Source organism: Gadus chalcogrammus, chromosome 3 (genome assembly GCF_026213295.1).
Source record: "Gadus chalcogrammus isolate NIFS_2021 chromosome 3, NIFS_Gcha_1.0, whole genome shotgun sequence".
Lineage (NCBI taxonomy): Eukaryota > Metazoa > Chordata > Actinopteri > Gadiformes > Gadidae > Gadus > Gadus chalcogrammus.
The window spans coordinates 28,258,738-28,285,360 of record NC_079414.1 but is presented as its reverse complement, the minus strand read 5'-3'; the positions used below and the strand labels follow the sequence as shown (position 1 = coordinate 28,285,360).

The 26,623-nt window shown below is 50.2% G+C and overlaps 2 protein-coding genes across 6 annotated transcripts in view; one reads left to right on the top strand and one right to left on the bottom strand.

Moving 5' to 3' along the window:
* rfx1b (regulatory factor X, 1b (influences HLA class II expression)) overlaps window positions 1–7,473 on the top strand; it is a 21,303-nt gene extending 13,830 nt beyond the window's left edge. For 3 of the 5 annotated variants that reach the window (XM_056587160.1, XM_056587156.1, XM_056587155.1), the window contains exons 10-18: window positions 1–83; window positions 169–272; window positions 933–1,084; window positions 1,169–1,266; window positions 1,613–1,762; window positions 2,636–2,847; window positions 3,975–4,128; window positions 4,888–4,933; window positions 5,051–7,472. The exon at window positions 1–83 is cut by the window's left edge and continues 36 nt beyond it. In XM_056587160.1, the coding sequence (XP_056443135.1) occupies window positions 1–83; window positions 169–272; window positions 933–1,084; window positions 1,169–1,266; window positions 1,613–1,762; window positions 2,636–2,847; window positions 3,975–4,128; window positions 4,888–4,933; window positions 5,051–5,205 (1,154 nt within the window). In that variant the 3' untranslated portion in view covers window positions 5,206–7,472. Of the gene's footprint in view, window positions 84–168; window positions 273–932; window positions 1,085–1,168; window positions 1,267–1,612; window positions 1,763–2,635; window positions 2,848–3,974; window positions 4,129–4,887; window positions 4,934–5,050 lie in introns of all 5 variants that reach the window. The other 2 variants (XM_056587159.1, XM_056587158.1) reach the window with 1 other exon arrangement.
* On the bottom strand, window positions 6,410–26,623 carry dcaf15 (DDB1 and CUL4 associated factor 15). Its single transcript, XM_056587161.1, has 13 exons — window positions 26,270–26,623; window positions 25,326–25,423; window positions 25,045–25,183; window positions 23,769–23,875; window positions 20,348–20,493; window positions 16,784–16,945; window positions 12,522–13,064; window positions 12,117–12,208; window positions 11,779–11,901; window positions 11,527–11,609; window positions 7,885–7,989; window positions 7,684–7,799; window positions 6,410–7,231 (listed from the first exon to the last, which is right to left on the bottom strand). Exons 1-13 carry the CDS (start codon window positions 26,357–26,359, stop codon window positions 7,176–7,178), a joined length of 1,860 nt encoding a protein of 619 aa, XP_056443136.1. The 5' UTR covers window positions 26,360–26,623; the 3' UTR covers window positions 6,410–7,175.

Sequence of the window (26,623 nt, the reverse complement as noted above, 5' to 3'; positions counted from 1 at the left end):
ACCTTGGGGGCTACGGGCTGCCTGAGGGGGTCCAGCTGGAGCACATCAAGGCCTTCCAGAGCCTGTACCGGGAGCACTGTGAGGTGAGCCCCACTGAGGACCCGTGTGGACGCAGAGACCGTAGCGGGTACCAATAGGTCTGAACCCGGCTCTGCTCCCTGCCTGTAGGCCATCCTGGACGTCATGATCAACCTGCAGTTCATCCTGGTGGAGACGCTGTGGAAATCCTTCTGGAGGTTCAGCCTGAGCAACGAGCCGCAGTCCCTGAGCCTGTGAGGCACACGCATTACTTATTCATTCAACCTTTATCTGAAAGGTTTCCCTCATTGTACCCTCATTGTACCCTCATTGTACCCTCATGGTACCCTCAGGGTACCCTCAGGGTACCCTCATTGTACCCTCATTGTACCCTGTCGAACATGAACTAAACCAATGAAGCTGTCACACCAAAATTGTACCGGGGGCCAAAATTGTACCGCCTACGTAATCCACGTCGAGACATTACAAACCTGACTGGCAACTGATGATCGCGTCGAACGTTGCCTGGCAATGGACGATCGCGTCAAACGATGACTTCTATTATCTAAATTAAATGTATACAAGCTAGCTAGACTACGATACACTTTAAACACTCAGTTTACTAGCTAAATTCGATTAAACAATTGAATATAATACAAATATAAACTACGATACACTTTAAACTCTGTTTACTAGCTAAATTCAATACAATACAAATATAAAGTAAAAACCAGTGTTATCTGTATTATGTTATTTCGTCTTGATGAGCGCGAATGTTTTTTGAAACCTGCGAACATTTTTGCCCCCGGTACAATTTTGGTGAGACAAAGCCAACAGAACGGCTTCGTGCCGACCCCCCGCCTCCAGACAGGCTAACTCTCTTAACATGTGACCCCACACGGCGGCCTCTTCAGGCACAACGAGTCCGAGAAGCGTCTCCCCAAAGCCTGCCTGGTGGTGCTGTGTAAGTTTGAGCCGGTGCTGAACTGGACCAAAGACTGTGACAACGTGCTGTACCAGACGCTGGTGGAGGTCCTGATCCCAGAGGTGCTGAGGCCCATCCCCAGTAAGTCCTACTCCTCCTCTCTGGACCAAAGGAAACAGGCTCCATCACCCACACGCCCTCATGCTCCCCCCCCCCCCCCCCCAGGTGCCCTGACCCAGGCAATCAGGAACTTTGCCAAGGGTCTGGAGAGCTGGCTGACCAACGCCATGATGAACGTCCCCGAGGACATGGTCCGCATCAAGGTGAGACCTGCACCACGGCCACCATCTGAAGCTCACACCTCCTTCTGCTTCTGCTTCTGCTTCTGCTTCTTCTTCTTCTTCTTCTTCTTCTTCTTCTTCTTCTTCTTCTTCTGGTTCTGGTTCTTGTTCTTGTTCTTGTTCTTCTTGTTCTTCTTTTCTTCTTGTTCTGGTTCTTCTTCTTGCTCTGGTTCTTCTTCTTGCTCTGGTTCTTGTTCTTCTTCTTGTTCTGGTTCTTGTTCTTCTTCTTGTTCTTGTTCTGGTTCTTCTTCTTCTTCTTCTTCTTCTCCTCACGGCTGTGCTGCCTCCTCCTCCTCATCATGGCTGTGCTTCCCCCTCCCTCCACCAGGTGGCGTGTGTGTGTGCCTTCTCCCAGACGCTGCGTCGCTACACCAGCCTGAACCACCTGGCGCAGGCCGCGCGCGCTGTGCTGCAGAACTCTGCCCAGATCACCCAGATGCTCTCGGACCTCAACCGCGTGGACTTCACCAACGTCCAGGTCTGTCCCCGGCCCCCTGGGTACCGCTGACCCCCCAGGAGCAGGCCTCCTGGGCGTTGGTAGCTGACCTCTGACCCCCCCCCCCCCCCCCCCCCCCCCACAGGAGCAGGCCTCCTGGGCGTTGGTAGCTGACCTCAGACCCCCCCCCCCCCCCCATTATCACTTACTCACTAACCTGCCTCCTCATATTTAAGCACTCATTAAGAGACCAAAAAAAGTAACGCGTACACATTTTGTTAAATCCGTGCTCTAATCACGTCCTTGTTCATCAGACATGAAGGCTCGGAAACAATTCCAGCCGCGAAGACAGACAGCAGCTCTATTGTGAGCCTGTCTCTGTGCTGTGATTGGAATAAAAGAAGTGCCGCGCTCCGTGCCTCTGCGCTCCCCCTCTGTGCCGTAAAGAAAGAAATAAAAAAGTCTCAGTGGGACAATAATGAGTGCAGCGAACGGCGCTGTGTGTCAGGAACTATGGCCGCCGCTGAGCGCTAAATTGGCTGTGGAGAGTCAGGGGAGCGGGCTCCGGCCACGCGGTAGGTAGGGTCAATAGTGACCTCTCGCTGGGCTGCATTGACCCTCAACCGAGACTGCACCTGCTATGCGGCCGGTGAAGCACGTCGCCCTGTGAGGTACCCCCTCCTTCCATGAGCTACTGCGTGGGAATCCACTTGGGATTTACATGAAGAAGGGAACGCTCAATTTAGAGCAAGATGTGTTAGAGTGGTAATTTGTCTGGTCCGTCCACCGAGATACTCCTTAATGTGTCCATGTCTCAACGGCGTGCTTGACCTGAACACTCCATTGGTTTAAGTATCCAGTAGAAAATATCCTGGGCGTTGGTAGCTGACCTCTGACCCCCCCCCCCCCCCCCAGGAGCAGGCCTCCTGGGTGTGCCGCTGTGAGGAGGACCTGGTCCAGAGGCTGGAGCAGGACTTCAAGAGCACCCTGCAGCAGCAGAGCTCCCTGGAGCAGTGGGCGGGCTGGCTGGACGGCGTGGTGACCCGCGTGCTGAAGCCCTTCGACCTCAACCCCGCTGCCCTGCCCAAGGCCGCCAAGCTCTTCCTGCTCAACTGGTCCTTCTACAGGTGGGGCTACAGGTAGACCAGTCTACAAGTAGATAGGACCTCAACTGGTCCCTCTACAAGTAGACCAGTCTGCAAGTAGATAGGACCTCAACTGGTCCCTCTACAAGTAGAGAGGACCTCCACTACTCCCTCTACAAGTAGATAGGACCTCAACTGGTCCTTCTACAAGTAGACCAGGCTACAAGTAGATAGGACCTCAACTGGTCCCTCTACAAGTAGAGAGGACCTCCACTACTCCCTCTACAAGTAGATAGGACATCAACTGGTCCTTCTACAGGTAGACCAGGCTACAAGTAGATAGGACCTCAACTGGTCCCTCTACAAGTAGAGAGGACCTCCACTACTCCCTCTACAAGTAGATAGGACATCAACTGGTCCTTCTACAAGTAGACCAGGCTACAAGTAGATAGGACCTCAACTGGTCCCTCTACAAGTAGACCAGTCTGCAAGTAGATAGGACCTCAACTGGTCCCTCTACAAGTAGAGAGGACCTCCACTACTCCCTCTACAAGTAGATAGGACATCAACTGGTCCTTCTACAGGTAGACCAGGCTACAAGTAGATAGGACCTCAACTGGTCCCTCTACAAGTAGAGAGGACCTCCACTATTCCCTCTACAAGTAGATAGGACATCAACTGGTCCTTCTACAGGTAGACCAGGCTACAAGTAGATAGGACCTCAACTGGTCCCTCTACAAGTAGAGAGGACCTCCACTACTCCCTCTACAAGTAGATAGGACATCAACTGGTCCTTCTACAGGTAGACCAGGCTACAAGTAGATAGGACCTCAACTGGTCCCTCTACAAGTAGAGAGGACCTCCACTACTCCCTCTACAAGTAGAGAGGACCTCCACTACTCCCTCTACACGTAGATAGGACCTCAACTGGTCCTTCTACAAGTAGACCAGGCTATTAGTATGTAACTATAAGGGGTTAGGACAAACAGTAGATCAGACTGAATACTGCTACATGGAATAAGGTCTCCTCCTCCCCCTCCCCCTCCTCCTCCTCCCTCCTGCTCCTCCTCCTGCTCTTACTCCTCCTCCTCCACCTCCTCCCTCCTGCTCCTCCTCTTCCTCCCTCCTGCTCCTCCTCCTGCTCCTCCTTTTCCTCCTCTTCCTCTCAGCTCCATGGTGATCAGGGACCTGACCCTGCGCTCCGCTGCGTCCTTCGGGTCCTTTCACCTGATCCGTCTGCTGTATGATGAGTACATGTACTACCTGGTGGAGCACCGCGTGGCCGGGGCCCGCGGACAGACGCCCATCGCCATCATGGGAGAGGTGACAGACAGACAGACAGACAGACAGACAGACAGACAGACAGACAGACAGACAGACAGACAGACACATTCGTACAGTCAGACAGACAGACAGACACATTCGTACAGTCAGACAGACAGACAGACACAGACAGACAGACAGACAGACAGACACATTCGTACAGTCAGACACACAGACAGACAGACAGACACATTCGTACAGTCAGACAGACAGACAGACAGACAGACAGACAGACACATTCATACAGTCAGACACACAGACAGACACATTCGTACAGTCAGACACACAGACAGACACATTCGTACAGTCAGACAGACAGACAGACAGACAGACAGACAGACAGACAGACAGACAGACAGACAGACAGACAGACAGACAGACACATTCGGACAGACAGACACATTCGGACAGACAGACACATTCGTACAGTCAGACACACAGACAGACACATTCGTACAGTCAGACACACAGACAGACACATTCGTACAGTCAGACAGACAGACAGAAAGACAGACAGACAGACAGACAGTCGCTAACGACTCCTAAGGGTCATCCTCACTCAACACGGATTGGGTCGCGGGGCCAGTGTAACCAAGGAACGCAACCGGTTTCCATGGCAACCCCAGTGCCTACAGACAGATACAGACAGACAGATACGCACAGATACGCACATACAGACAGACAGACAGACAGACACTCACTCATCAAACTGAGCTCTACTTCAGGAGGTGGTGGTTGTGACTCTCTCTCTCTCCTCAGTTTGCCAGCAGTGCTAAGGGCCGCAGCTCCCTGGACATAGAGAAAGGTAAGACCTCCTGTCCCTCCTCTCTGCTGACGGTCAAGGCTTCCTCTCTCTGTCTCTGTCTCTCTCTCTCTCTCTCTCTCGCTCGCTCTCTTGACCTTGTTGTCGTTCTCCCTCAAGAAGAGGAAGAGGAGGATGAGGATGAGGAGAGCGAGGAGGACGGTGGCGGCGAGCTCCTGCTGCACTCAGGCTCCGCCCCCCTGCCCCCCGGGAAGGAGGAGGTCATGGAGCCCCCGCCCAAGATGTCCAGGGGGGGCCTGTTCCCCTCAGACTGAGACCACACACACACGTTGTGCATCGCTTGCTATAGTCCACATACCCCCCCCCCGCTGCAGGGCCTTCTCAGGGTGTACTGAGTGTTTCTTTGCTGAATGTGTCTGGTGTTTTCTGAAGATGGGAGGTTCTGATTGAATGGTCCTGCGTTACCATGGTCCCCCTGCCTCTGCCCTGTGTTGCCATGGTCCCCTGCCTCTGCCTGTATCGTGTGTTGCCATGGTCCCCTGCCTGTATCGTTTGTTGCCATGGTCCCCTGCCTGTATCGTGTGTTGCCATGGTCCCCTGCCTATATCGTGTTGCCATGGTCCTCTGCCCTGTGTTGCCATGGTCCCCTGCCTCTGCCTGTATCGTGTTGCCATGGTCCCCTGCCTCTGCGTGTATCGTGTGTGTCGCTCCCTGTGCCTTCCTGTGACTCTGGGTCCGATAGCTTTATCCGAGACCCGCTCGTCGTCATGGAGACGATGAGCCAATAGGACAGAACGTACCTTGAATGACTCATTGCCTCTGAGCAGTGCCTACGGCCCTGAGACTGGACAGCGGTTGTTGCTTGTTTTACTGACTTCTCGGTGTCGCCATAACGATATTAACACCTCAAGTGCAAATCAATTATTTTATGGATTCTTTTATTTTGTAATAATTTGGCCAAATAACAAATGGCCTTTTAAATGTGCCTTTTAAAGAGATTTTTAATGTGGAGATATTGTATCACGAGAAATAAATGATCCTTTGCTTTAATGGATTCTGCCGTTGTAGTCGCTAACGACTCCTAAGGGTCATCCTCACTCAACACGGATTGGGTCGCGGGGCCAGTGTAACCAAGGAACGCAACCGGTTTCCATGGCAACCCCAGTGCCTACTTTGATGTCACATCTCAACAGGGAGCCTCTTTAGGGATCTTTCTGTGTATTTAAATACTTATATACCTACACTGAAGGTGTAGATTATGTCAATTTTCAGAGAACTATGTGAAGTCCTTTAGGAAACGCTATTGCTGTCAAGTCTTTTTGGTTTTTCTAAAGGTTTGCTATATTTTGTACAAATGCAGAACGATAAGAGACCCATGGGAGTCTACAGACTGCTTATCATTCATATTTCTAATTACATGTTCATTCAAATCCTTTGACCTTTTGTAAAACAAACAAAAACAAAGTGATACATCACCCCTAAATTTGTAACTGTTGAGATAAAACAATCATTTGATAAGGCAAGTAAATACTGACCTGTTTTGCATGTTTTTGTTACCTAAAGTACTATTCCCATGATGTACTCAATAAATTACAAGGTGAAACTGGATTGTACGGTGGTGGTGAACTCTTGTGCGAATCTTAATTATTGATGCGTCCTTTAAGAGTATCAGCGACTCTCTTGGGTAAAAATCATGCAATTAGTTTAGACTGAAGCACAGAAAATCTTTTTTTAAATCACTTTATTTGAACAATTGAATCCCTTTTTCCTCCTAACCATAACGCAAAACGCCGCCTTCCAAACAGTGGTCGACTCAAGGACAGTCTCATCGTGACATCACTAGACGGATGTGCAGGTGATTGGTCGTTGCAGGATCTTCAGTGTGTGCTAGAAGCACTACGCACACTTATTTACTCCTTAAAAAAACATACATGTCCAGACCTCACACAGACACACAAGAACAGAACAGCTCATGTAATAGTACTCCTCCGCAGGTCTTCGTTCAGTCAGCTCTGTGCGGTTCTTGATCCCGCGATACGGTGCGACAGCCGGTTGAACAAGATGGAATACCAGCGGGAGGAGCCATGCAATCCCTGGACTCCGTTTACCATCCCTCTCCCCGGCTGTCATACGCTAATCCTCTAAGTGATGGGAAAAATGTAATTTCCCCATCAGCCGTTTTAGATAAGATCACAGCACACTGAGGTCAGAGTCAACGTGTGTTGATGTGCGTGTGCTTATGGTGTCAAGGACGCGGCCACCGGCCAGGAGGAAAACATCTCCTTCATAACACTATCCACGTGCAGCGGTCGCTGTCCGCCAACACCTGCAGCGAGGAGCCTGCCAATCAGGGAACAGCGTTTAGATCACAATGGGAGGGAACATTAACGACCATCGAGTCATCAGAGCGAAACACAGAACAGACTCATCTGTAGGGCCTCGTTGGTCATCAGGAGAGAGGAGGGAGGACTCACCTTTGAGCAGCGCCTCGTTGGTCATCAGGAGAGAGGAGAGACTCACCTTTGAGCAGCGCCTCGTTGGTCATCAGGAGAGAGGAGAGACTCACCTTTGTGCAGCGCCTCGTTGGTCATCAGGAGAGAGGAGAGACTCACCTTTGTGCAGCGCCTCGTTGGTCATCAGGAGAGAGGAGAGACTCACCTTTGAGCAGCGCCTCGTTGGTCATCAGGAGAGAGGAGAGACTCACCTTTGTGCAGCGCCTCGTTGGTCACCAGGAGAGAGGACTCACCTTTGAGCAGGGCCTCGTTGGTCATCAGGAGAGAGGAGAGACTCACCTTTGTGTAGCGCCTCGTTGGTCATGCGGTTGATGTAGCGTGAGCTGCTCTCCGGGACCAACCACTTCATGACCGTGTTGACGCAGGACTTGCGGTACGAGCTCCACACACTGCCACTTGAACCCAGAGAGACAGAGTCAGTCCAGCGGGCCGAGCGACAGGAAACAGGAGAGTTCCAGGGAGTGGAGGGGCGTGGCCTACCTTGTCTGACCCTTGACCTCGGTGAGGTTGCCGACGCCCACGGTGCAGCAGAGCCCTGTGTTGAGGTCCCAGCTCACCTGCAGGTTGGAGTGGTAGGTGTTGGGCCTGGACACCGTACAGACAGACATTATGATGGGCCCTTTATCAATGAGGGGTTATAGGGTAAGACCATGAGTCATAGATATACTACATGATACTTCATTATATAAGAACAAAGTTCTCAAACACAGGAAACACTAGTTTCCCCAACCTCTAGTTGTAATTAAACCCATAGCTGTAATGTGGAAACCCCAGTCGATAATGTCACACTTTTCTGAGCACATAATATGATATAATAACACTATAATGTTACAACGTATAACATTTTGGTTCTCCTATTACATAATGAAGCAAGCATAATAATTTTCTACTTATAAGCCATTTTCACACGTCCTCCGCATTTTTGCCCCATTTGTATATGAGGAGGCAGTACGACGGGCTGCTGTTATACAGTAGTGAGATACTAATGGTGCGGCCACACCAACCGCGGTACTCGCGTTGGACAACGCGAGTACCGCGCCTAACCTGACGCTTGACCAGTGTGTGGTGGTTCAACGCTCCAACGCGTCAACGCAGCTAGATGAGTCCATTGTCCATGCAAGTGAACGGAGCGTTCCCTCTTCGTCATAACTATCAAACCAAACATCCTTCACATTCACTGAGCGAACATTATGAAAGTAAAATGCACATTTCTCGCTAGAAATGTTTCCATAAATGCATTTAATGGCGTAACTATGTTACTATTTCCACCCAGAAGAAAAAAGAAAGATGTCGGCCGTATGCTTCTGTGCAAGCTCACTACTCTCTGCCAGTGACGTCGGGTCAAGCTCCACGCTGATTGGCTACCGCGGCTAAGCGTCACGCGTTGGAGCGTTGAAAGTTCAATTTTCTGAACTCCGGGCGTTGGTGCGTTGGGCGCGTTACTGCGTTTACGTGCGCGAGCAACGCGGTTGGTGTGGCCGTACCTTAAAGGTACGGCCACACCAACCGCGTTGCTCGCGTTAGGGGAGTTGAAAATCGGCATTTTTGCATAGGGAACCATTGGTCTAGGCGCGGTACACGCGTTGAAGCGTTGCGTTGGGGGCGTTAGGCGCGGCAGTTGCACGTAATTACGCACGTAAACGCAGTAACGCGCCCAACGCACCAACGCCCGGAGTTCAGAAAATTGAACTTTCAACGCTCCAACGCGTGACGCTTAGCCGCGGTAGCCAATCAGCGTGGAGCTTGACCCGACGTCACTGGCAGAGATTAGTGAGCTTGCACAGAAGCATACGGCCGACATCTTTCTTTTTTCTTCTGGGTGGAAATAGTAACATAGTTACGCCATTAAATGCGTTTATGGAAACATTTCTAGCGAGAAATGTGCATTTTACTTTCATAATGTTCGCTCAGTGAATGTGAAGGATGTTTGGTTTGATAGTTATGACGAAGAGGGAACGCTCCGTTCACTTGCATGGACAATGGACTCATCTAGCTGCGTTGTAGCGTTGGAGCGTTGAACCACCACACACTGGTCTAGCGTCAGGTTAGGCGCGGTACTCGCGTTGTCCAACGCGAGTAACGCGGTTGGTGTGGCCGCACCATAAGAGGTCCGCACAACAACACAATACAGACTGTCACACGCACAGCACTGGACTGCAGTGAGACAGTAACAGAGTGGGTCTGACCTGCAGTGAGACAGTAACAGAGTGGGTCTGACCTGCAGTGAGACAGTAACAGAGTCTGTCTGACCTGCAGTGAGACAGTAACAGTGTCTGTCTGACCTGCAGTGAGACAGTAACAGTGCGTGTCTGACCTGCAGTGAGACAGTAACAGAGTGGGTCTGACCTGCAGTGAGCCAGTAACAGAGTCTGTCTGACCTGCAGTGAGACAGTAACAGAGTCTGTCTGACCTGCAGTGAGACAGTAACAGTGTCTGTCTGACCTGCAGTGAGACAGTAACAGAGTGGGTCTGACCTGCAGTGAGACAGTAACAGAGTGGGTCTGACCTGCAGTGAGACAGTGTGTGTCTGACCTGCAGTGAGACAGTGTGTGTCTGACCTGCAGTGAGACAGTAACAGAGTGGGTCTGACCTGCAGTGAGACAGTAACAGAGTGGGTCTGACCTGCAGTGAGACAGTAACAGAGTCTGTCTGACCTGCAGTGAGACAGTAACAGAGTGTGCGTCTGACCTGCAGTGAGACAGTAACAGTGTCTGTCTGACCTGCAGTGAGCCAGTAACAGTGTCTGTCTGACCTGCAGTGAGACAGTAACAGAGTCTGTCTGACCTGCAGTGAGACAGTAACAGAGTGTGTGTCTGACCTGCAGTGAGACAGTAACAGAGTCTGTCTGACCTGCAGTGAGACAGTAACAGTGTGTGTCTGACCTGCAGTGAGCCAGTAACAGTGTCTGTCTGACCTGCAGTGAGACAGTAACAGAGTGTGCGTCTGACCTGCAGTGAGACAGTAACAGTGTGTCTGACCTGCAGTGAGACAGTAACAGTGTCTGTCTGACCTGCAGTGAGACAGTAACAGTGTGTGTCCGACCTGCAGTGAGACAGTAACAGTGTCTGTCTGACCTGCAGTGAGACAGTAACAGTGTGTGTCTGACCTGCAGTGAGACAGTAACAGTGTGTCTGACCTGCAGTGAGACAGTAACAGTGTCTGTCTGACCTGCAGTGAGACAGTAACAGTGTGTGTCTGACCTGCAGTGAGACAGTAACAGTGTGTGTCTGACCTGCAGTGAGACAGTAACAGTGTCTGTCTGACCTGCAGTGAGACAGTAACAGAGTGTGCGTCTGACCTGCAGTGAGACAGTAACAGTGTGTCTGACCTGCAGTGAGACAGTAACAGTGTCTGTCTGACCTGCAGTGAGACAGTAACAGTGTCTGTCTGACCTGCAGTGAGACAGTAACAGTGTCTGTCTGACCTGCAGTGAGACAGTAACAGTGTCTGTCTGACCTGCAGTGAGACAGTAACAGTGTCTGTCTGACCTGCAGTGAGACAGTAACAGTGTCTGTCTGACCTGCAGTGAGACAGTAACAGTGTCTGTCTGACCTGCAGTGAGACAGTAACAGTGTCTGTCTGACCTGCAGTGAGACAGTAACAGTTTCTGTCTGACCTGCAGTGAGACAGTAACAGTGTCTGTCTGACCTGCAGTGAGACAGTAACAGTTTCTGTCTGACCTGCAGTGAGACAGTAACAGTGTCTGTCTGACCTGCAGTGAGACAGTAACAGTGTCTGTCTGACCTGCAGTGAGACAGTAACAGTGTGTCTGACCTGCAGTGAGACAGTAACAGTGTCTGTCTGACCTGCAGTGAGACAGTAACAGTGTCTGTCTGACCTGCAGTGAGACAGTAACAGTGTCTGTCTGACCTGCAGTGAGACAGTAACAGTGTCTGTCTGACCTGCAGTGAGACAGTAACAGTGTCTGTCTGACCTGCAGTGAGACAGTAACAGTGTGTCTGACCTGCAGTGAGACAGTAACAGAGTGGGTCTGACCTGCAGTGAGCCAGTAACAGAGTCTGTCTGACCTGCAGTGAGACAGTAACAGTGTGTCTGACCTGCAGTGAGACAGTAACAGTGTCTGTCTGACCTGCAGTGAGACAGTAACAGTGTCTGTCTGACCTGCAGTGCTCCTCCTCTGACGAGGCGAAGGCTAGCAGCAGCAGCCCGATGTTGATCATCACCGTGTTGGTGTCCGGACAGACCTACACACACACAGATTAGGGTTAGGGTTAGTGTGGAGGTGAGTTCCCTCAGTGTGTGTGTGTGTGTGTGTGTGTGTGTGTGTGTGTGTGTGTGTGTGTGTGTGTGTGTGTGTGTGTGTGTGTGTGTGTGTGTGTGTGTGTGTGTGTGTGTGTGTGTGTGTGTGTGTACCTCCAGTATCACCACGTCGTAGTCGCTGAAGGAGCAGAAGAGCGGCGCCCAGACGGCATCGCTGCGGATCGCCTCGTTGATCAGATACTCAAAGTCCAGAGTCAGCTGCTCCACACACACCGTCTGGGGGAGGGGGGGAGGAGGAGGGGAGGAGGAAGGGAGGGGGGGGAGGAGGAGGAGGGGGAGGGGGAGGAGGAGGAGGGGGAGGGGGTTAGACCAGGAGGAGGAGGAGGAGGAGGAGGAGGAGGGGGAGGGGGTTAGACCAGGAGGAGGACGAGGAGAGCGTGCGTGCGTGCGTGCGTGCGTGCGTGCGTGCGTGCGTGCGTGCATGCGTGTACCTGTCCGCTGTGCTCCCCAGTCACTGGCTGCAGGTTGCGTCCCTTCAAGTCGGTCACGCTGAACGGCAGCTGGACCTTATCGTCCACGTAGCCTGGAGACACGCACAGGGCCAGGGCTTACACCGGGCCTAACCCTAGGGTTAACCCTAACCCTAACTATAACCCTGTGTAAACCCTAACACCACGCTGCTTAATAAACAACCCTCCCTCTTCCGCCGTCGGACGCTGAGCTAGTGGAGTAAAACATCAATTTATCGGCAGATAAGAAATGTAAGATACTATGGGCAGCGGAATACATTTCAAATCTCCAACATATGAAAGGCGTGGCGGAGTGTATCTCTGGAGTGGACATCACCCAGACACCGACTGAGAGCCCCCCCAGGACAGCAGGCGGATGAAGCTCACCTCCGGCCTCCGCCTCTGCTGCCCCCGGCTGCTGGAGGCAGTAGTGCAGGCGGGTGTAGTTGACGTAGCCCGGCTCCGCCCCCAGCTCCGCCCCCGTCTCCGCCCCGGTCTCCTGGGAGGAGAACGAGGGCGGGGTCCGCGGAGACGAGGCCAATGAGGAGGAGGAGGGGGCGGGACTCTGTCCAGAGAGCCGCTCTAGAGCGCGCTCCCCGACCGAGGTGGACGGCCCTGAGAGACGAGTCCTACTGTCCTCCCCCCCCTCCCCCCGCAGAGCCTCCGGGCCCCCCCCTCTCCCCGCCGGACAGAGAGGGGCCTCCTTCTCTCCTCCCTCCTCCCGCCCCCCCCCCTGGGAACGGCGGAACAGATCGGCCGCGAACTCCCGAACCCGCAGGGCTGCCTGCGCCCGGCCGGGGGAGGGGGGGGGGCGGCCGGGGGAGGGGGGGGCCCGGCCGGGGGAGGGGGGGGAGGAGGAGTCCCTGGAGGAGGCGGACTCGGCGGGGGCGGCTCCTCTGGAGTAGAGGATCTGAGAGGACTGCTGCTGGTCTGAGGAGGAGAGAGGAGAGAGAGGAGAGGAGAGAGAGGAGAGGGAGAGGAGGAGGAGAGGAGAGAGAGGAGGAGGAGAGGAGAGAGAGGAGAGGGAGAGGAGGAGGAGAGGAGAGAGAGGAGGAGGAGAGGTGAGAGAGGAGAGAGAGAGGAGGAGAGAGGAGGAGGAGAGGAGGGGAGGAGGAGAGGGAGAGGAGGAGAGGAGGGGAGGAGAGGGAGAGGAGGAGAGGAGGAGAGAGAGGAGAGGAGAGGAGAGGAGAGGGAGAGGAGGGGAGGAGGAGGGGAGGAGAGAGAGGAGAGGGAGAGGAGGAGAGGGAGAGGAGGAGAGGAGGGGAGGAGAGGAGGAGGGGAGGAGAGAGAGGAGAGGGAGAGGAGGAGAGGGAGAGGAGGAGAGGAGGGGAGGAGAGGGAGAGGAGGAGAGGAGGAGAGAGAGGAGAGGAGAGGAGGAGAGGAGAGAGAGGAGAGGGAGGAGAGAGGAGAGAGAGGAGAGGGAGAGGAGGAGAGGGAGAGGAGGAGAGGAGGGGAGGAGAGGGAGAGGAGGGGAGGAGGAGTGAGAGGAGGAGAGGAGAGGAGGAGAGGAGGGGAGGAGAGGAGAGAGGAGAGGAGAGAGAGGAGAGGGAGAGGAGGAGGAGAGGAGAGAGAGGAGGAGGAGAGGAGAGAGAGGAGAGGGAGAGGAGGAGGAGAGGAGAGAGAGGAGGAGGAGAGGAGAGAGAGGAGAGGGAGAGGAGGAGAGGAGGGGAGGAGAGGGAGAGGAGGAGAGGAGGAGAGGAGAGGAGGAGAGGAGAGAGAGGAGGGGAGGAGGAGTGAGAGGAGGAGAGGAGAGGAGGAGAGGAGGAGGGGAGGGAGGAGAGGAGGAGAGAGAGAGGAGAGGAGAGGAGGAGGGGAGGAGAGGAGGAGAGGAGGGAGGAGAAGAGAGAGGAGAGGGAGTGGAGGAGGAGGGAGAGGAGAGGAGAGGAGGAGAGGGGAGAGAGAGGAGAGGAGAGGAGGAGAGGAGGAGAGGAGAGGAGGAGAGAGAGGAGGCTGCTGTTACTGTAGAGTAGGATAGTGTCTAGTCTACAGTAGGATAGTGTCTCGTCTACAGTAGGATAGTGTCTAGTCTATAGTAGGATAGTGTCTAGTCTTCAGTAGGATAGTGTCTAGTCTATAGTAGGATAGTGTCTAGTCTATAGTAGGATAGTGTCTAGTCTACAGTAGGATAGTGTCTAGTCTATAGTAGGATAGTGTCTAGTCTACAGTAGGATAGTGTCTCGTCTACAGTAGGATAGTGTCTAGTCTACAGTAGGATAGTGTCTCGTCTATAGTAGGATAGTGTCTAGTCTACAGTAGGATAGTGTCTAGTCTACAGTAGGATAGTGTCTAGTCTACAGTAGGATAGTGTCTAGTCTATAGTAGGATAGTGTCTAGTCTACAGTAGGATAGTGTCTCGTCTACAGTAGGATAGTGTCTCGTCTACAGTAGGATAGTGTCTAGTCTACAGTAGGATAGTGTCTAGTCTACAGTAGGATAGTGTCTGGTCTACAGTAGGATAGTGTCTAGTCTACAGTAGGATAGTGTCTCGTCTATAGTAGGATAGTGTCTAGTCTACAGTAGGATAGTGTCTAGTCTACAGTAGGATAGTGTCTAGTCTACAGTAGGATAGTGTCTAGTCTATAGTAGGATAGTGTCTAGTCTACAGTAGGATAGTGTCTCGTCTACAGTAGGATAGTGTCTCGTCTACAGTAGGATAGTGTCTAGTCTACAGTAGGATAGTGTCTAGTCTACAGTAGGATAGTGTCTGGTCTACAGTAGGATAGTGTCTCGTCTACAGTAGGATAGTGTCTCGTCTACAGTAGGATAGTGTCTAGTCTACAGTAGGATAGTGTCTAGTCTACAGTAGGATAGTGTCTAGTCTACAGTAGGATAGTGTCTAGTCTACAGTAGGATAGTGTCTCGTCTACAGTAGGATAGTGTCTAGTCTTCAGTAGGATAGTGTCTAGTCTACAGTAGGATAGTGTCTGGTCTTCAGTAGGATAGTGTCTGGTCTACAGTAGGATAGTGTCTGGTCTACAGTAGGATAGTGTCTCGTCTACAGTAGGATAGTGTCTCGTCTACAGTAGGATAGTGTCTAGTCTACAGTAGGATAGTGTCTAGTCTACAGTAGGATAGTGTCTAGTCTACAGTAGGATAGTGTCTCGTCTACAGTAGGATAGTGTCTCGTCTACAGTAGGATAGTGTCTCGTCTATAGTAGGATAGTGTCTAGTCTACAGTAGGATAGTGTCTAGTCTGCAGTAGGATAGTGTCTAGTCTGCAGTAGGATAGTGTCTAGTCTACAGTAGGATAGTGTCTAGTCTTCAGTAGGATAGTGTCTAGTCTACAGTAGGATAGTGTCTAGTCTTCAGTAGGATAGTGTCTGGTCTACAGTAGGATAGTGTCTCGTCTACAGTAGGATAGTGTCTAGTCTACAGTAGGATAGTGTCTAGTCTACAGTAGGATAGTGTCTGGTCTTCAGTAGGATAGTGTCTCGTCTACAGTAGGATAGTGTCTCGTCTACAGTAGGATAGTGTCTCGTCTACAGTAGGATAGTGTCTCGTCTACAGTAGGATAGTGTCTAGTCTACAGTAGGATAGTGTCTAGTCTACAGTAGGATAGTGTCTAGTCTGCAGTAGGATAGTGTCTAGTCTACAGTAGGATAGTGTCTAGTCTACAGTAGGATAGTGTCTAGTCTACAGTAGGATAGTGTCTAGTCTACAGTAGGATAGTGTCTCGTCTACAGTAGGATAGTGTCTCGTCTACAGTAGGATAGTGTCTCGTCTACAGTAGGATAGTGTCTAGTCTACAGTAGGATAGTGTCTAGTCTACAGTAGGATAGTGTCTCGTCTACAGTAGGATAGTGTCTAGTCTACAGTAGGATAGTGTCTAGTCTACAGTAGGATAGTGTCTAGTCTTCAGTAGGATAGTGTCTCGTCTACAGTAGGATAGTGTCTAGTCTACAGTAGGATAGTGTCTAGTCTACAGTAGGATAGTGTCTCGTCTACAGTAGGATAGTGTCTAGTCTACAGTAGGATAGTGTCTAGTCTACAGTAGGATAGTGTCTAGTCTACAGTAGGATAGTGCCTCGTCCACAGTAGGATAGTGTCTCGTCTACAGTAGGATAGTGTCTCGTCTATAGTAGGATAGTGTCTAGTCTACAGTAGGATAGTGTCTCGTCTACAGTAGGATAGTGCCTCGTCTACAGTAGGATAGTGTCTCGTCTACAGTAGGATAGTGTCTCGTCTATAGTAGGATAGTGTCTAGTCTACAGTAGGATAGTGTCCAGTCTACAGTAGGATAGTGTCTAGTCTACAGTAGGATAGTGTCTAGTCTACAGTAGGATAGTGTCTAGTCTACAGTAGGATAGTGTCTAGTCTTCAGTAGGATAGTGTCTCGTCTACAGTAGGATAGTGTCTAGTCTTCAGTAGGATAGTGTCTAGTCTACAGTAGGATAGTGTCTAGTCTACAGTAGGATAGTGTCTAGTCTACAGTAGGATAGTGTCTAGTCTACAGTAGGATAGTGTCTAGTCTTCAGTAGGATAGTGTCTCGTCTACAGTAGGATAGTGTCTAGTCTACAGTAGGATAGTGTCTCGTCTACAGTAGGATAGTGTCTAGTCTACAGTAGGATAGTGTCTCGTCTACAGTAGGATAGTGTCTAGTCTACAGTAGGATAGTGTCTCGTCTACAGTAGGATAGTGTCTCGTCTACCTGGGCAGAGCGAGACACTGCAGGCCACCAGAGAGTAGCTGGTGTTCAGCAGGATGACCTGGTCCTTCTTGAGCTGGAAGGCGGGCTGGAAGGTGGGGAAGGGGTACACCACCTGGTACCGGCTGTTCAGGACGTAGCCGTGCTCCAAACACTCGCCCCCGCCTGGATAGAGGGACCAATGAGAGAGGAGATCACAAGAAGGTTGTATATAAAGGAACCTCAGAGTCACCGATGTTGGTTTGGTAGCGACCCTGACGAGCCACTTTTAGCCCAAACCGGTTGGTTCCGGGCCTGGTTCACCCACAACTAACTAAGGACGAGTCCCTCTGACACCACGGAGCATCCCCAGCTGGCGCTGGAACGGGAACCAGTGCAGCACGCATTCAGGAGGCCTTTCTGGAGCAGCAGCCATTAGGTAGAGGAAGGGGGGGGGGGGGGGGTGTAGCTGTGTGTGTGTGTGTGTGTGTGTGTGTGTGTGTGTGTGTGTGTGTGTGTGTGTGTGTGTGTGTGTGTGTGTGTGTGTGTATGTCCCTGTGTGTGTATTCCTGTGTGTGTTCCTGTGTGTGTGTACCTGTGTGTGTAGCTGTATGTGTGTGTACCTGTGAGTATGTGTGTGTCTTCCTGTGTGTGTGTCCCTGTGTGTGTACCTGTGTGTGGGTTGCTGTGTGTGTGTGTGTGTCCCTGTGTGTGTAGCTGTGTGTGTGTGTTCCTGTGTGTACCTGTGTGTGTAGCTGTGTGCGTGTACCTATGTGTGTACCTGTGTGTGTGTCCTTGTGTGTGTGTAGCTGTGTGTGTGTGTCCCTGTGTCCGTAGCTGTGTGTGCACACCTGTGTGTGTTTGTGTGAGTTTACCCGTGTGTTTGTACCTGTGTGCACACCTGTGTGTGCGTGTGTCCCTGGGTGTGTAGCTGTGTGTGTCCCTGTGTGTGTACCTGTGTGTGTGTAGCTGTGTAGCTGTGTGTGTAGCTGTGTAGCTGTGTGTGTACCTGTGTGTGTAGCTGTGTGTTTACCTGTGTGTGTACCAGTGCGTGTATAGCTGTGTGTGTACCTGTGTAGCTGTGTGTGTAGCTGTGTGCGTGTAGCTATGTTTGTACCTGTGTGTGTACCTATGTGTGTACCTGTGTGTGTACCTGTGTGTGTAGCTGTGTGTGTACCAGTGTGTGTGTAGCTGTGTGTGTACCTGTGTGTGTACCTGTGTAGCTGTGTGTGTGTACCTGTGTAGCTGTGTGCGTGTTCCTGTGTGTGTAGCTATGTTTGTACCTGTGTGTGTACCTGTGTGTGTACCTGTGTGTGTAGCTGTGTGTGTACCAGTGTGTGTGTAGCTGTGTGTGTAGCTGTGTGTGTACCTGTGTAGCTGTGTGTGTAGCTGTGTGCGTGTTCCTGTGTGTGTAGCTATGTTTGTACCTGTGTGTGTACCTGTGTGTGTACCAGTGCGTGTGTAGCTGTGTGTGTACCTGTGTAGCTGTGTGTGTAGCTGTGTACCTGTGTGTAGCCGTGTGTGTACCTGTGTGTGTACCTGTGTGTGTACCTGTGTAGCTGTGTGTACCTGTGTGTCCAGCTACCTACACACAGGTAGCTGTGCAGCTGTGCGTGTCTCTGTGTGTGTACCAGTGCGTGTGTAGCTGTGCGTGTCTCTGTGTGTGTACCAGTGCGTGTGTAGCTGTGCGTGTCTCTGTGTGTGTACCAGTGCGTGTGTAGCTGTGCGTGTCTCTGTGTGTGTACCTGTGTGTGTAGCTGTGTGTGTACCTGTGTGTGTAGCTGTGCGTGTCTCTGTGTGTGTACCAGTGCGTGTGTAGCTGTGTGTGTAGCTGTGTAGCTGTGCGTGTTCCTGTGTGTGTAGCTATGTTTGTACCTGTGTGTGTACCTGTGTTTGTACCTGTGTGTGTAGCAGCTGTGCGTGTCTCTGTGTGTGTACCAGTGCGTGTGTAGCTGTGCGTGTCTCTGTGTGTGTACCTGTGTAGCTGTGTGTGTACCTGTGTAGCTGTGCGTGTCTGTGTGTGTACCTGTGTGTGTAGCTGTGCGAGTCTCTGTGTGTGTACCAGTGCGTGTGTAGCTGTGCGTGTCTCTGTGTGTGTACCTGTGTGTGTAGCTGTGTGTGTACCTGTGCGTGTGTAGCTGTGCGTGTCTCTGTGTGTGTACCTGTGTGTGTAGCTGTGTGTGTACCTGTGTGTGTAGCTGTGCGTGTCTCTGTGTGTGTACCAGTGCGTGTGTAGCTGTGTGTGTAGCTGTGTAGCTGTGCGTGTCTCTGTGTGTGTACCAGTGCGTGTGTAGCTGTGCGTGTCTCTGTGTGTGTACCAGTGCGTGTGTAGCTGTGCGTGTCTCTGTGTGTGTACCAGTGCGTGTGTAGCTGTGCGTGTCTCTGTGTGTGTACCTGTGTGTGTAGCTGTGCGTGTCTCTGTGTGTGTACCTGTGTGTGTAGCTGTGCGTGTCTCTGTGTGTGTACCTGTGTGTGTAGCTGTGCGTGTCTGTGTGTGTACCTGTGTGTGTAGCTGTGCGTGTCTCTGTGTGTAGCTGTGCGTGTCTCTGTGTGTGTACCTGTGTGTGTAGCTGTGCGTGTCTCTGTGTGTGTACCTGTGTGTGTAGCTGTGCGTGTCTCTGTGTGTGTACCAGTGCGTGTGTAGCTGTGCGTGTCTCTGTGTGTGTACCTGCGTGTGTAGCTGTGCGTGTCTCTGTGTGTGTACCTGTGTAGCTGTGTGTGTACCTGTGTAGCTGTGCGTGTCTGTGTGTGTACCTGTGTGTGTAGCTGTGCGAGTCTCTGTGTGTGTACCAGTGCGTGTGTAGCTGTGCGTGTCTCTGTGTGTGTACCTGTGTGTGTAGCTGTGCGTGTCTGTGTGTGTGTACCTGTGCGTGTGTAGCTGTGCGTGTCTCTGTGTGTGTACCTGTGTGTGTAGCTGTGTGTGTACCTGTGTGTGTAGCTGTGCGTGTCTCTGTGTGTGTACCAGTGCGTGTGTAGCTGTGTGTGTAGCTGTGTAGCTGTGCGTGTCTCTGTGTGTGTACCAGTGCGTGTGTAGCTGTGCGTGTCTCTGTGTGTGTACCAGTGCGTGTGTAGCTGTGCGTGTCTCTGTGTGTGTACCAGTGCGTGTGTAGCTGTGCGTGTCTCTGTGTGTGTACCTGTGTGTGTAGCTGTGCGTGTCTCTGTGTGTGTACCTGTGTGTGTAGCTGTGCGTGTCTCTGTGTGTGTACCTGTGTGTGTAGCTGTGCGTGTCTCTGTGTGTGTACCTGTGTGTGTAGCTGTGCGTGTCTGTGTGTGTACCTGTGTGTGTAGCTGTGCGTGTCTCTGTGTGTAGCTGTGCGTGTCTCTGTGGGTGTACCTGTGTGTGTAGCTGTGCGTGTCTCTGTGTGTGTACCTGTGTGTGTAGCTGTGCGTGTCTCTGTGTGTGTACCAGTGCGTGTGTAGCTGTGCGTGTCTCTGTGTGTGTACCTGCGTGTGTAGCTGTGCGTGTCTCTGTGTGTGTACCTGTGTGTGTAGCTGTGCGTGTCTCTGTGTGTGTACCTGCGTGTGTAGCTGTGCGTGTCTCTGTGTGTGTGTACCTGTGTGTGTAGCTGTGCGTGTCTGTGTGTGTACCTGTGCGTGTGGTGGACGCTGCAGGTGGCGGGCTGCACTGGGTGCAGGGTGCGGCCGGGGGCATGGAGGCAATGGTGATGTAGATGTCTCTGTTGTTCTCGTCACTCATCATCAGGTTCATCAGCACCGAGCTGGAGCAGCGGGTACTGGATGATATGTACACATTACACACGGTAGTACTCATTAGATAGAAACATTACACACGGTAGTACTCATTAGATAGAAACATTACACACGGTAGTACTCATTAGATAGAAACATTACACACGTTAGTACTCATTAGATAGAAACATTACACACAGTAGTACTCATTAGATAGAAACATTACACACGTTAACATGCGTATTATCAATATGTGTATTATCACGGTATTATAAATATGTGTATTATTATGTTTTTATTATTAATATGTGCAATATTGTATTATTATTAATGTGTGTATTATTATGTGTTTTTATTATTAATATGTGTATTATTATTAGTGCTGCAGCGGATCACGGATTACCCTTGAACCGTACAGATCAACCCTCACAGTTCGGGATGCAGGTGATCTGCTGCAATTTTTTTTTTATATATTGTCCATTGAAGAGATGGCGCATGTTTAAAGGACAATTCCGGTATTTAGCACATTGAGCCCCCTTTCTGGATTGTCTAGGCAGTATTTAGCCCATTGAGCCCCCTTTCTGGATTGTCTAGGCAGTATTTAGCCCATTGAGCCCCCTTTCTGGATTGTCTAGGCAGTATTTAGCCCATTGAGCCCCCTTTCTGGATTGTCTAGGCAGTATTTGGCTCATTGAGCCCCCTTTCTGGATTGTCTAGGCAGTATTTAGCCCATTGAGCCCCCTTTCTGGATTGTCTAGGCAGTATTTAGACATTGAGCCCCCTTTCTGGATTGTCTAGGCAGTATTTAGCCCATTGAGCCCCCTTTCTGGATTGTCTAGGCAGTATTTAGCCCCCTTTCTGGATTGTCTAGGCAGTATTTAGCCCATTAAGCCCCCTTTCTGGATTGTCTAGGCAGTATTTAGCCCATTGAGCCCCCTTTCTGGATTGTCTAGGCAGTATTTGGCTCATTGAGCCCCCTTTCTGGATTGTCTAGGCAGTATTTAGCCCATTGAGCCCCCTTTCTGGATTGTCTAGGCAGTATTTGGCTCATTGAGCCCCCTTTCTGGATTGTCTAGGCAGTATTTAGCCCATTGAGCCCCCTTTCTGGATTGTCTAGGCAGTATTTAGCCCATTGAGCCCCCTTTCTGGATTGTCTAGGCAGTATTTGGCTCATTGAGCCCCCTTTCTGGATTGTCTAGGCAGTATTTAGCCCATTGAGCCCCCTTTCTGGATTGTCTAGGCAGTATTTAGCCCATTGAGCCCCCTTTCTGGATTGTCTAGGCAGTATTTGGCTCATTGTGAATCGCCCCTGCCTGCTTCAGAATGGCTGGCTTTGGGCATTCCCAAACCTGTCCTTAAAACAACCCTAAACGTTAGTTTCCAGAAATGTGCAGCTCACCGAGTGGTTATTGGTGTTCCTTGATGTTCCTAATCAAGTATCGTAGCGACGTACAGTTTCTGTCGTTGTTTATTTGGCCTTTTGGAAATCCAATTGAAACGGAAACCAGACCGGAACCGGAAAGGGGCTGTTTATGTTTGGTTGTATTCTTTTCGCACGGTTCTCCGTATCAATAGTAGGGCTAGAACCGAGCGAAAGACTACAACCAACCCCCTTTCCTTTTCCGGTCAACGAGCCTTCAAACAGAAATGGATTTACAAAATGCCAAATAAAACACGAAGGAAACTATTTCGCTACGATCAGTGGCGGCTGGTGATCACAAATGTTGGTGGGGCACAGTAATAGACAGGGGGTCTGAGGTCTGGGGGGTCTGGGGGGGGTCTGGGGGTTCTGAGGTCTGGGGGGTCTGGGGGGGTCTGGGGGGGTCTGGGGGAGTCTGGGGTTCCCCCCCATAAAGAAAATTGAATTTAATAGATTTGATTTCCTGTATTCTGGTGCATTTTGGGGATGGCCACTTTTACCTACTATTCATTCAGATTCATAGCCTACATCCTGACTTGCAGGGCCTGGACAAGCTTACCCTGCATATCTACAGACCTACTTCATGGCCATTCCACCAGCCTCAATGTCTCAATGTCTACTTCAAATGCAGTTATAGGAATATGGGACAGTTGCTTCATTTTGTTTATATGCTACAGGCCGAAAGACTAAATTAATATGTAAATTACTTGCTCCTTTTAAGTTTAACATTGCTTTGGGAGTCCAATTCCTCCACTGAAAAGGGTGGAAAGTGCTTACAACTCTCTGCTAGTTAGCGATCTATCTCTTCTCTACACGTAGTTGTGGTGCGCGATTGCTGCTGAGGGAGGTAGCCTATTTGATTGATTCTCTGAATTTTCCAATCATGTGGTGATAACAAAAAAGAAAAGCGATACCATTGGCCTGGGGCGCACACTGGTGCGACCCGAGGGCGAATTTTCTTGCGCCAATGAAAAGCTGTCTCTGATTGATAGACAGCAAAAAGTTACCGAGCTTACATTGACTTCAACGTGGCCGGCGCCCCTGACTTGGAGGAGGGCTTTATTTCGAATGACCAACTAGCCTAGCCCAAATCATTGACGTTCAGACGCATTTAAATGGTTGCTGGCAGTGACAAGTATATCACACAATTAAACGAGGATAAACGTTATATATTTTTGTGGATTTATTTCATATATATAATAGTTTATTAATAGTTGGCAGATATATTCAAGTGAATATTTCACGGAGAGGCGGTGCCCTAGCGCCCCCTATTGACCCACTGCCAATGGCAACGATACTTGATGAAAGAAAGAAGATGAAGATGTCTGCATTGCCTGGGAAGAGTGTAGACTCTAAACTCTCCCCAGGCAATGGAGACATCCTGAATTTAAAGTTGTAAATCCAGGTCTGCTGTGCTTCCTTGGACACTGGTTATTTATTTTATTTACTATCCATGTTAAAAAGAAGAAGGAATAATCCCTCAGATTGCTTTATTTTGTTTTAAAATATTTTAAGATTTTAATTATACATTGGATGGACATCTTGAGTTACGTTTTTATTTCCAGTGAACACAAGCAATTTTTTGAAATATTTACTATTCTGAAATTGTTCACTTTATTTTGTTTTTACACATTTTAAGATTTTAATTAAAGTCACATTTGTCTTTTTATCTTTTTTGTTGTTGATCCGAAAATGATCCAACCCGTGACTCAAAAACCGTGACACGATCCGACCCGTGAGTTTTGTGATCCGTTGCACCCCTTATAATTATGTGTTTGTTATTATTAATATGTGTATTATTGAGTCATTAATATGCGTAATTTTATGTTTTTTATTATTAATATGTGGATTATTATGTTGTTATTCATAAGTGGACTATGTCTGTTATTAAGGCCTTACTTGAATCCAAAGATGACGATCTTGGAGCGGTCGTTGGGCCATTCACAGACAGTGAGGTAGAGGTCGCTGTAGATCTCCTCTCCCGCAAACAGACGCACATGGTGTACCTGGAGAGAGACAACGTTAAGGTGAGTGGTGTACCTGGAGAGAGACAACGTTAAGGTGAGTGGTGTACCTGGAGAGAGACAACGTTAAGGTGAGTGGTGTACCTGGAGAGAGACAACGTTAAGGTGGGTGGTGCACCTGGAGAGAGACAACGTTAAGGTGGGTGGTGCACCTGGAGAGAGACAACGTTAAGGTGAGTGGTGTACCTGGAGAGAGACAACGTTAAGGTGAGTGGTGTACCTGGAGAGAGACAACGTTAAGGTGAGTGGTGTACCTGGAGAGAGACAACGTTAAGGTGAGTGGTGCACCTGGAGAGAGACAACGTTAAGGTGAGTGGTGTACCTGGAGAGAGACAACGTTAAGGTGGGTGGTGCACCTGGAGAGAGACAACGTTAAGGTGGGTGGTGCACCTGGAGAGAGACAACGTTAAGGTGAGTGGTGCACCTGGAGAGAGACAACGTTAAGGTGGGTGGTGCACCTGGAGAGAGACAACGTTAAGGTGGGTGGTGCACCTGGAGAGAGACAACGTTAAGGTGGGTGGTGCACCTGGAGAGAGACAACGTTAAGGTGAGTGGTGTACCTGGAGAGAGACAACGTTAAGGTGAGTGCTGTACCTGGAGAGAGACAACGTTAAGGTGGGTGGTGCACCTGGAGAGAGACAACGTTAAGGTGAGTGGTGTACCTGGAGAGAGACAACGATAAGGTGGGTGGTGTACCTGGAGAGAGACAACGTTAAGGTGGGTGGTGCACCTGGAGAGACAACGTTAAGGTGGGTGGTGCACCTGGAGAGAGACAACGTTAAGGTGGGTGGTGCACCTGGAGAGAGCCAACGTTAAGGTGGGTGGTGTAACTTGAGAGAGACAACGTTAAGGTGGGTGGTGCACCTGGAGAGAGACAACGTTAAGGTGAGTGGTGCACCTGGAGAGAGACAACGTTAAGGGAGGTGGTGCACCTGGAGAGACACAACGTTAAGGTGGGTGGTGCACCTGGAGAGAAAGACACAACATGTTAGGTTATACAGAAGTTAGGTTATTACTGTAAGAAGTGGAGGAGGGGGAGATGGATTACAAATGTCATGGTTCCTGTCTGAGTATCCAATTACAGCCCTTCGCTCAGTTCCATACGTGTGGATAGAGGTGTGAATACGTTGTGGAAAACGTCCTGTTCTCACCTGTTTGAGTCGGCTGTGGAGGTTGAACTCCCACCAGTAGAGGTGGTATGTGTAGAAGGAGAAGTCATCATCTTCCCCACAGTCACTTGTGTACGACAGAACGTAGCGGCCACATTTGGTGAAGCCGAGAAAGATGTGACTGAAAGCAAAAGGGGTGATATGAGACTTCAACATGATTCCTGGTAGACTAACACTACACAATCCGGCTCTCCTCACACAAACGGCAGACTAGCAATGCCCTAAACACCCCCACAAACACACACACACACAGACACACTGACCCAGCGCGGAGGAACTCCTCACTGACGATGTTCTTCAGAGGCACGCAGACCCGAGGCGGGAGCTTCCTGAAGAGCCGCTGGGAGAACTGACCTGACAGCTGAGGTTCAGCGTGAGATCACAGATCAGTCCACCACACGACAAGCTGCAACTCGCGTTCACCCACATGGAGATATCGCTATATATGTTACATTATATATATGTACAAGACATGCATATCTCTTATGTAACTTAATATATATATATATGACATGGATATATATATTACTCTCAAAAGAATGGTTTGAGGTACTCAGACTGGATGAAATGCATTATCTTATTTAAACAGTGAAGATTCAACTTCATTGTAAACCTTTAATGCATCGAGGTGCTTTGTTTGATAATGTTTTAATAGTTTTGAACTGCGATGTTAGGAAGCTATAAGGCGTTAGCTGTAATGCTAACATGTTTTACTGTTATGAACAGTGATGTTAGGAAGCTATAAGGTGTTAGTGGTAATGCTAACATGTTTAACTGCTATGAACTGTTATGTTAGGACGCTATAAGGTGTTAGTTATATTGCTAACATGTTTTAATAGTTATGAACTGTGATTTTAGGACGCTATAAGGTGTTAGCTGTAATGCTAACATGTTACTGTTATGAACTGTAATGTTAGGACGCTATAAGGTGTTAGCTCTAATGCTAACAGCCTCCATATTCGAACTACGACTGAGACAACATGGTCAACATGAAACCAATAACCATTAGAGGATCCAACTATCGCCCGGTTAGTGTAAAGTTAACGAGTCACCGTCAGGACCAAACAAAGAGATAAATGTTCTTAACCAACAGCTAACTTTAGCAGCTAACAGCTAGCCCAGGCAGACAGCCTGGTGAACTAAACATACTTATACTGGTGGACTTCATGTCCATACTGGTGGACCTCATGAGCCGGACTAGTCCTACCTTCCCGCGGGTCAGCAGCTTCACCACATGCTCTTTGTGTTTCCTCTGTTTCTGTTTGTGGTCCTTGTCTGCTTTGGAGCTGGGCGCCATCTCCCACCGAGCTGCTGCTGGACGCTGCCTGGCCAAAGCGTTCAGACTCGAGAGGATTCAGGCTGGGGACCCCTGCAGTCTCCCGGAGGAACACCGACACCAACCACTAAATACACCTCTACCCACAACGACTGGAACTACACCATGAACTGGAACTACACCCCTTCAGTCTCCCGGAGAAACACAACTAGGATTAGAATCGCAACACTAACTAGATATATTCGACACCCCTTCAGTCGCCCAGAGGAACACCAACTACTACAC

What these genes read in the sequence shown, in the direction of transcription:
- dcaf15 (XM_056587161.1), bottom strand. Translation starts at nt 26,359, where the DNA reads ATGGCGCCCAGCTCCAAAGCAGACAAGGACCACAAACAGAAACAGAGG. An exon ending in CAGTGTCTCGCTCTGCCCAG is followed by an intron (nt 13,065 to 16,783) that starts GTAGACGAGACA and finishes TCTCCTCCTCAG; the next exon opens with ACCAGCAGCAGTCCTCTCAG. An exon ending in TCAGAGGAGGAGCACTGCAG is followed by an intron (nt 7,990 to 11,526) that starts GTCAGACAGACA and finishes TACGGTGTCCAG; the next exon opens with GCCCAACACCTACCACTCCA.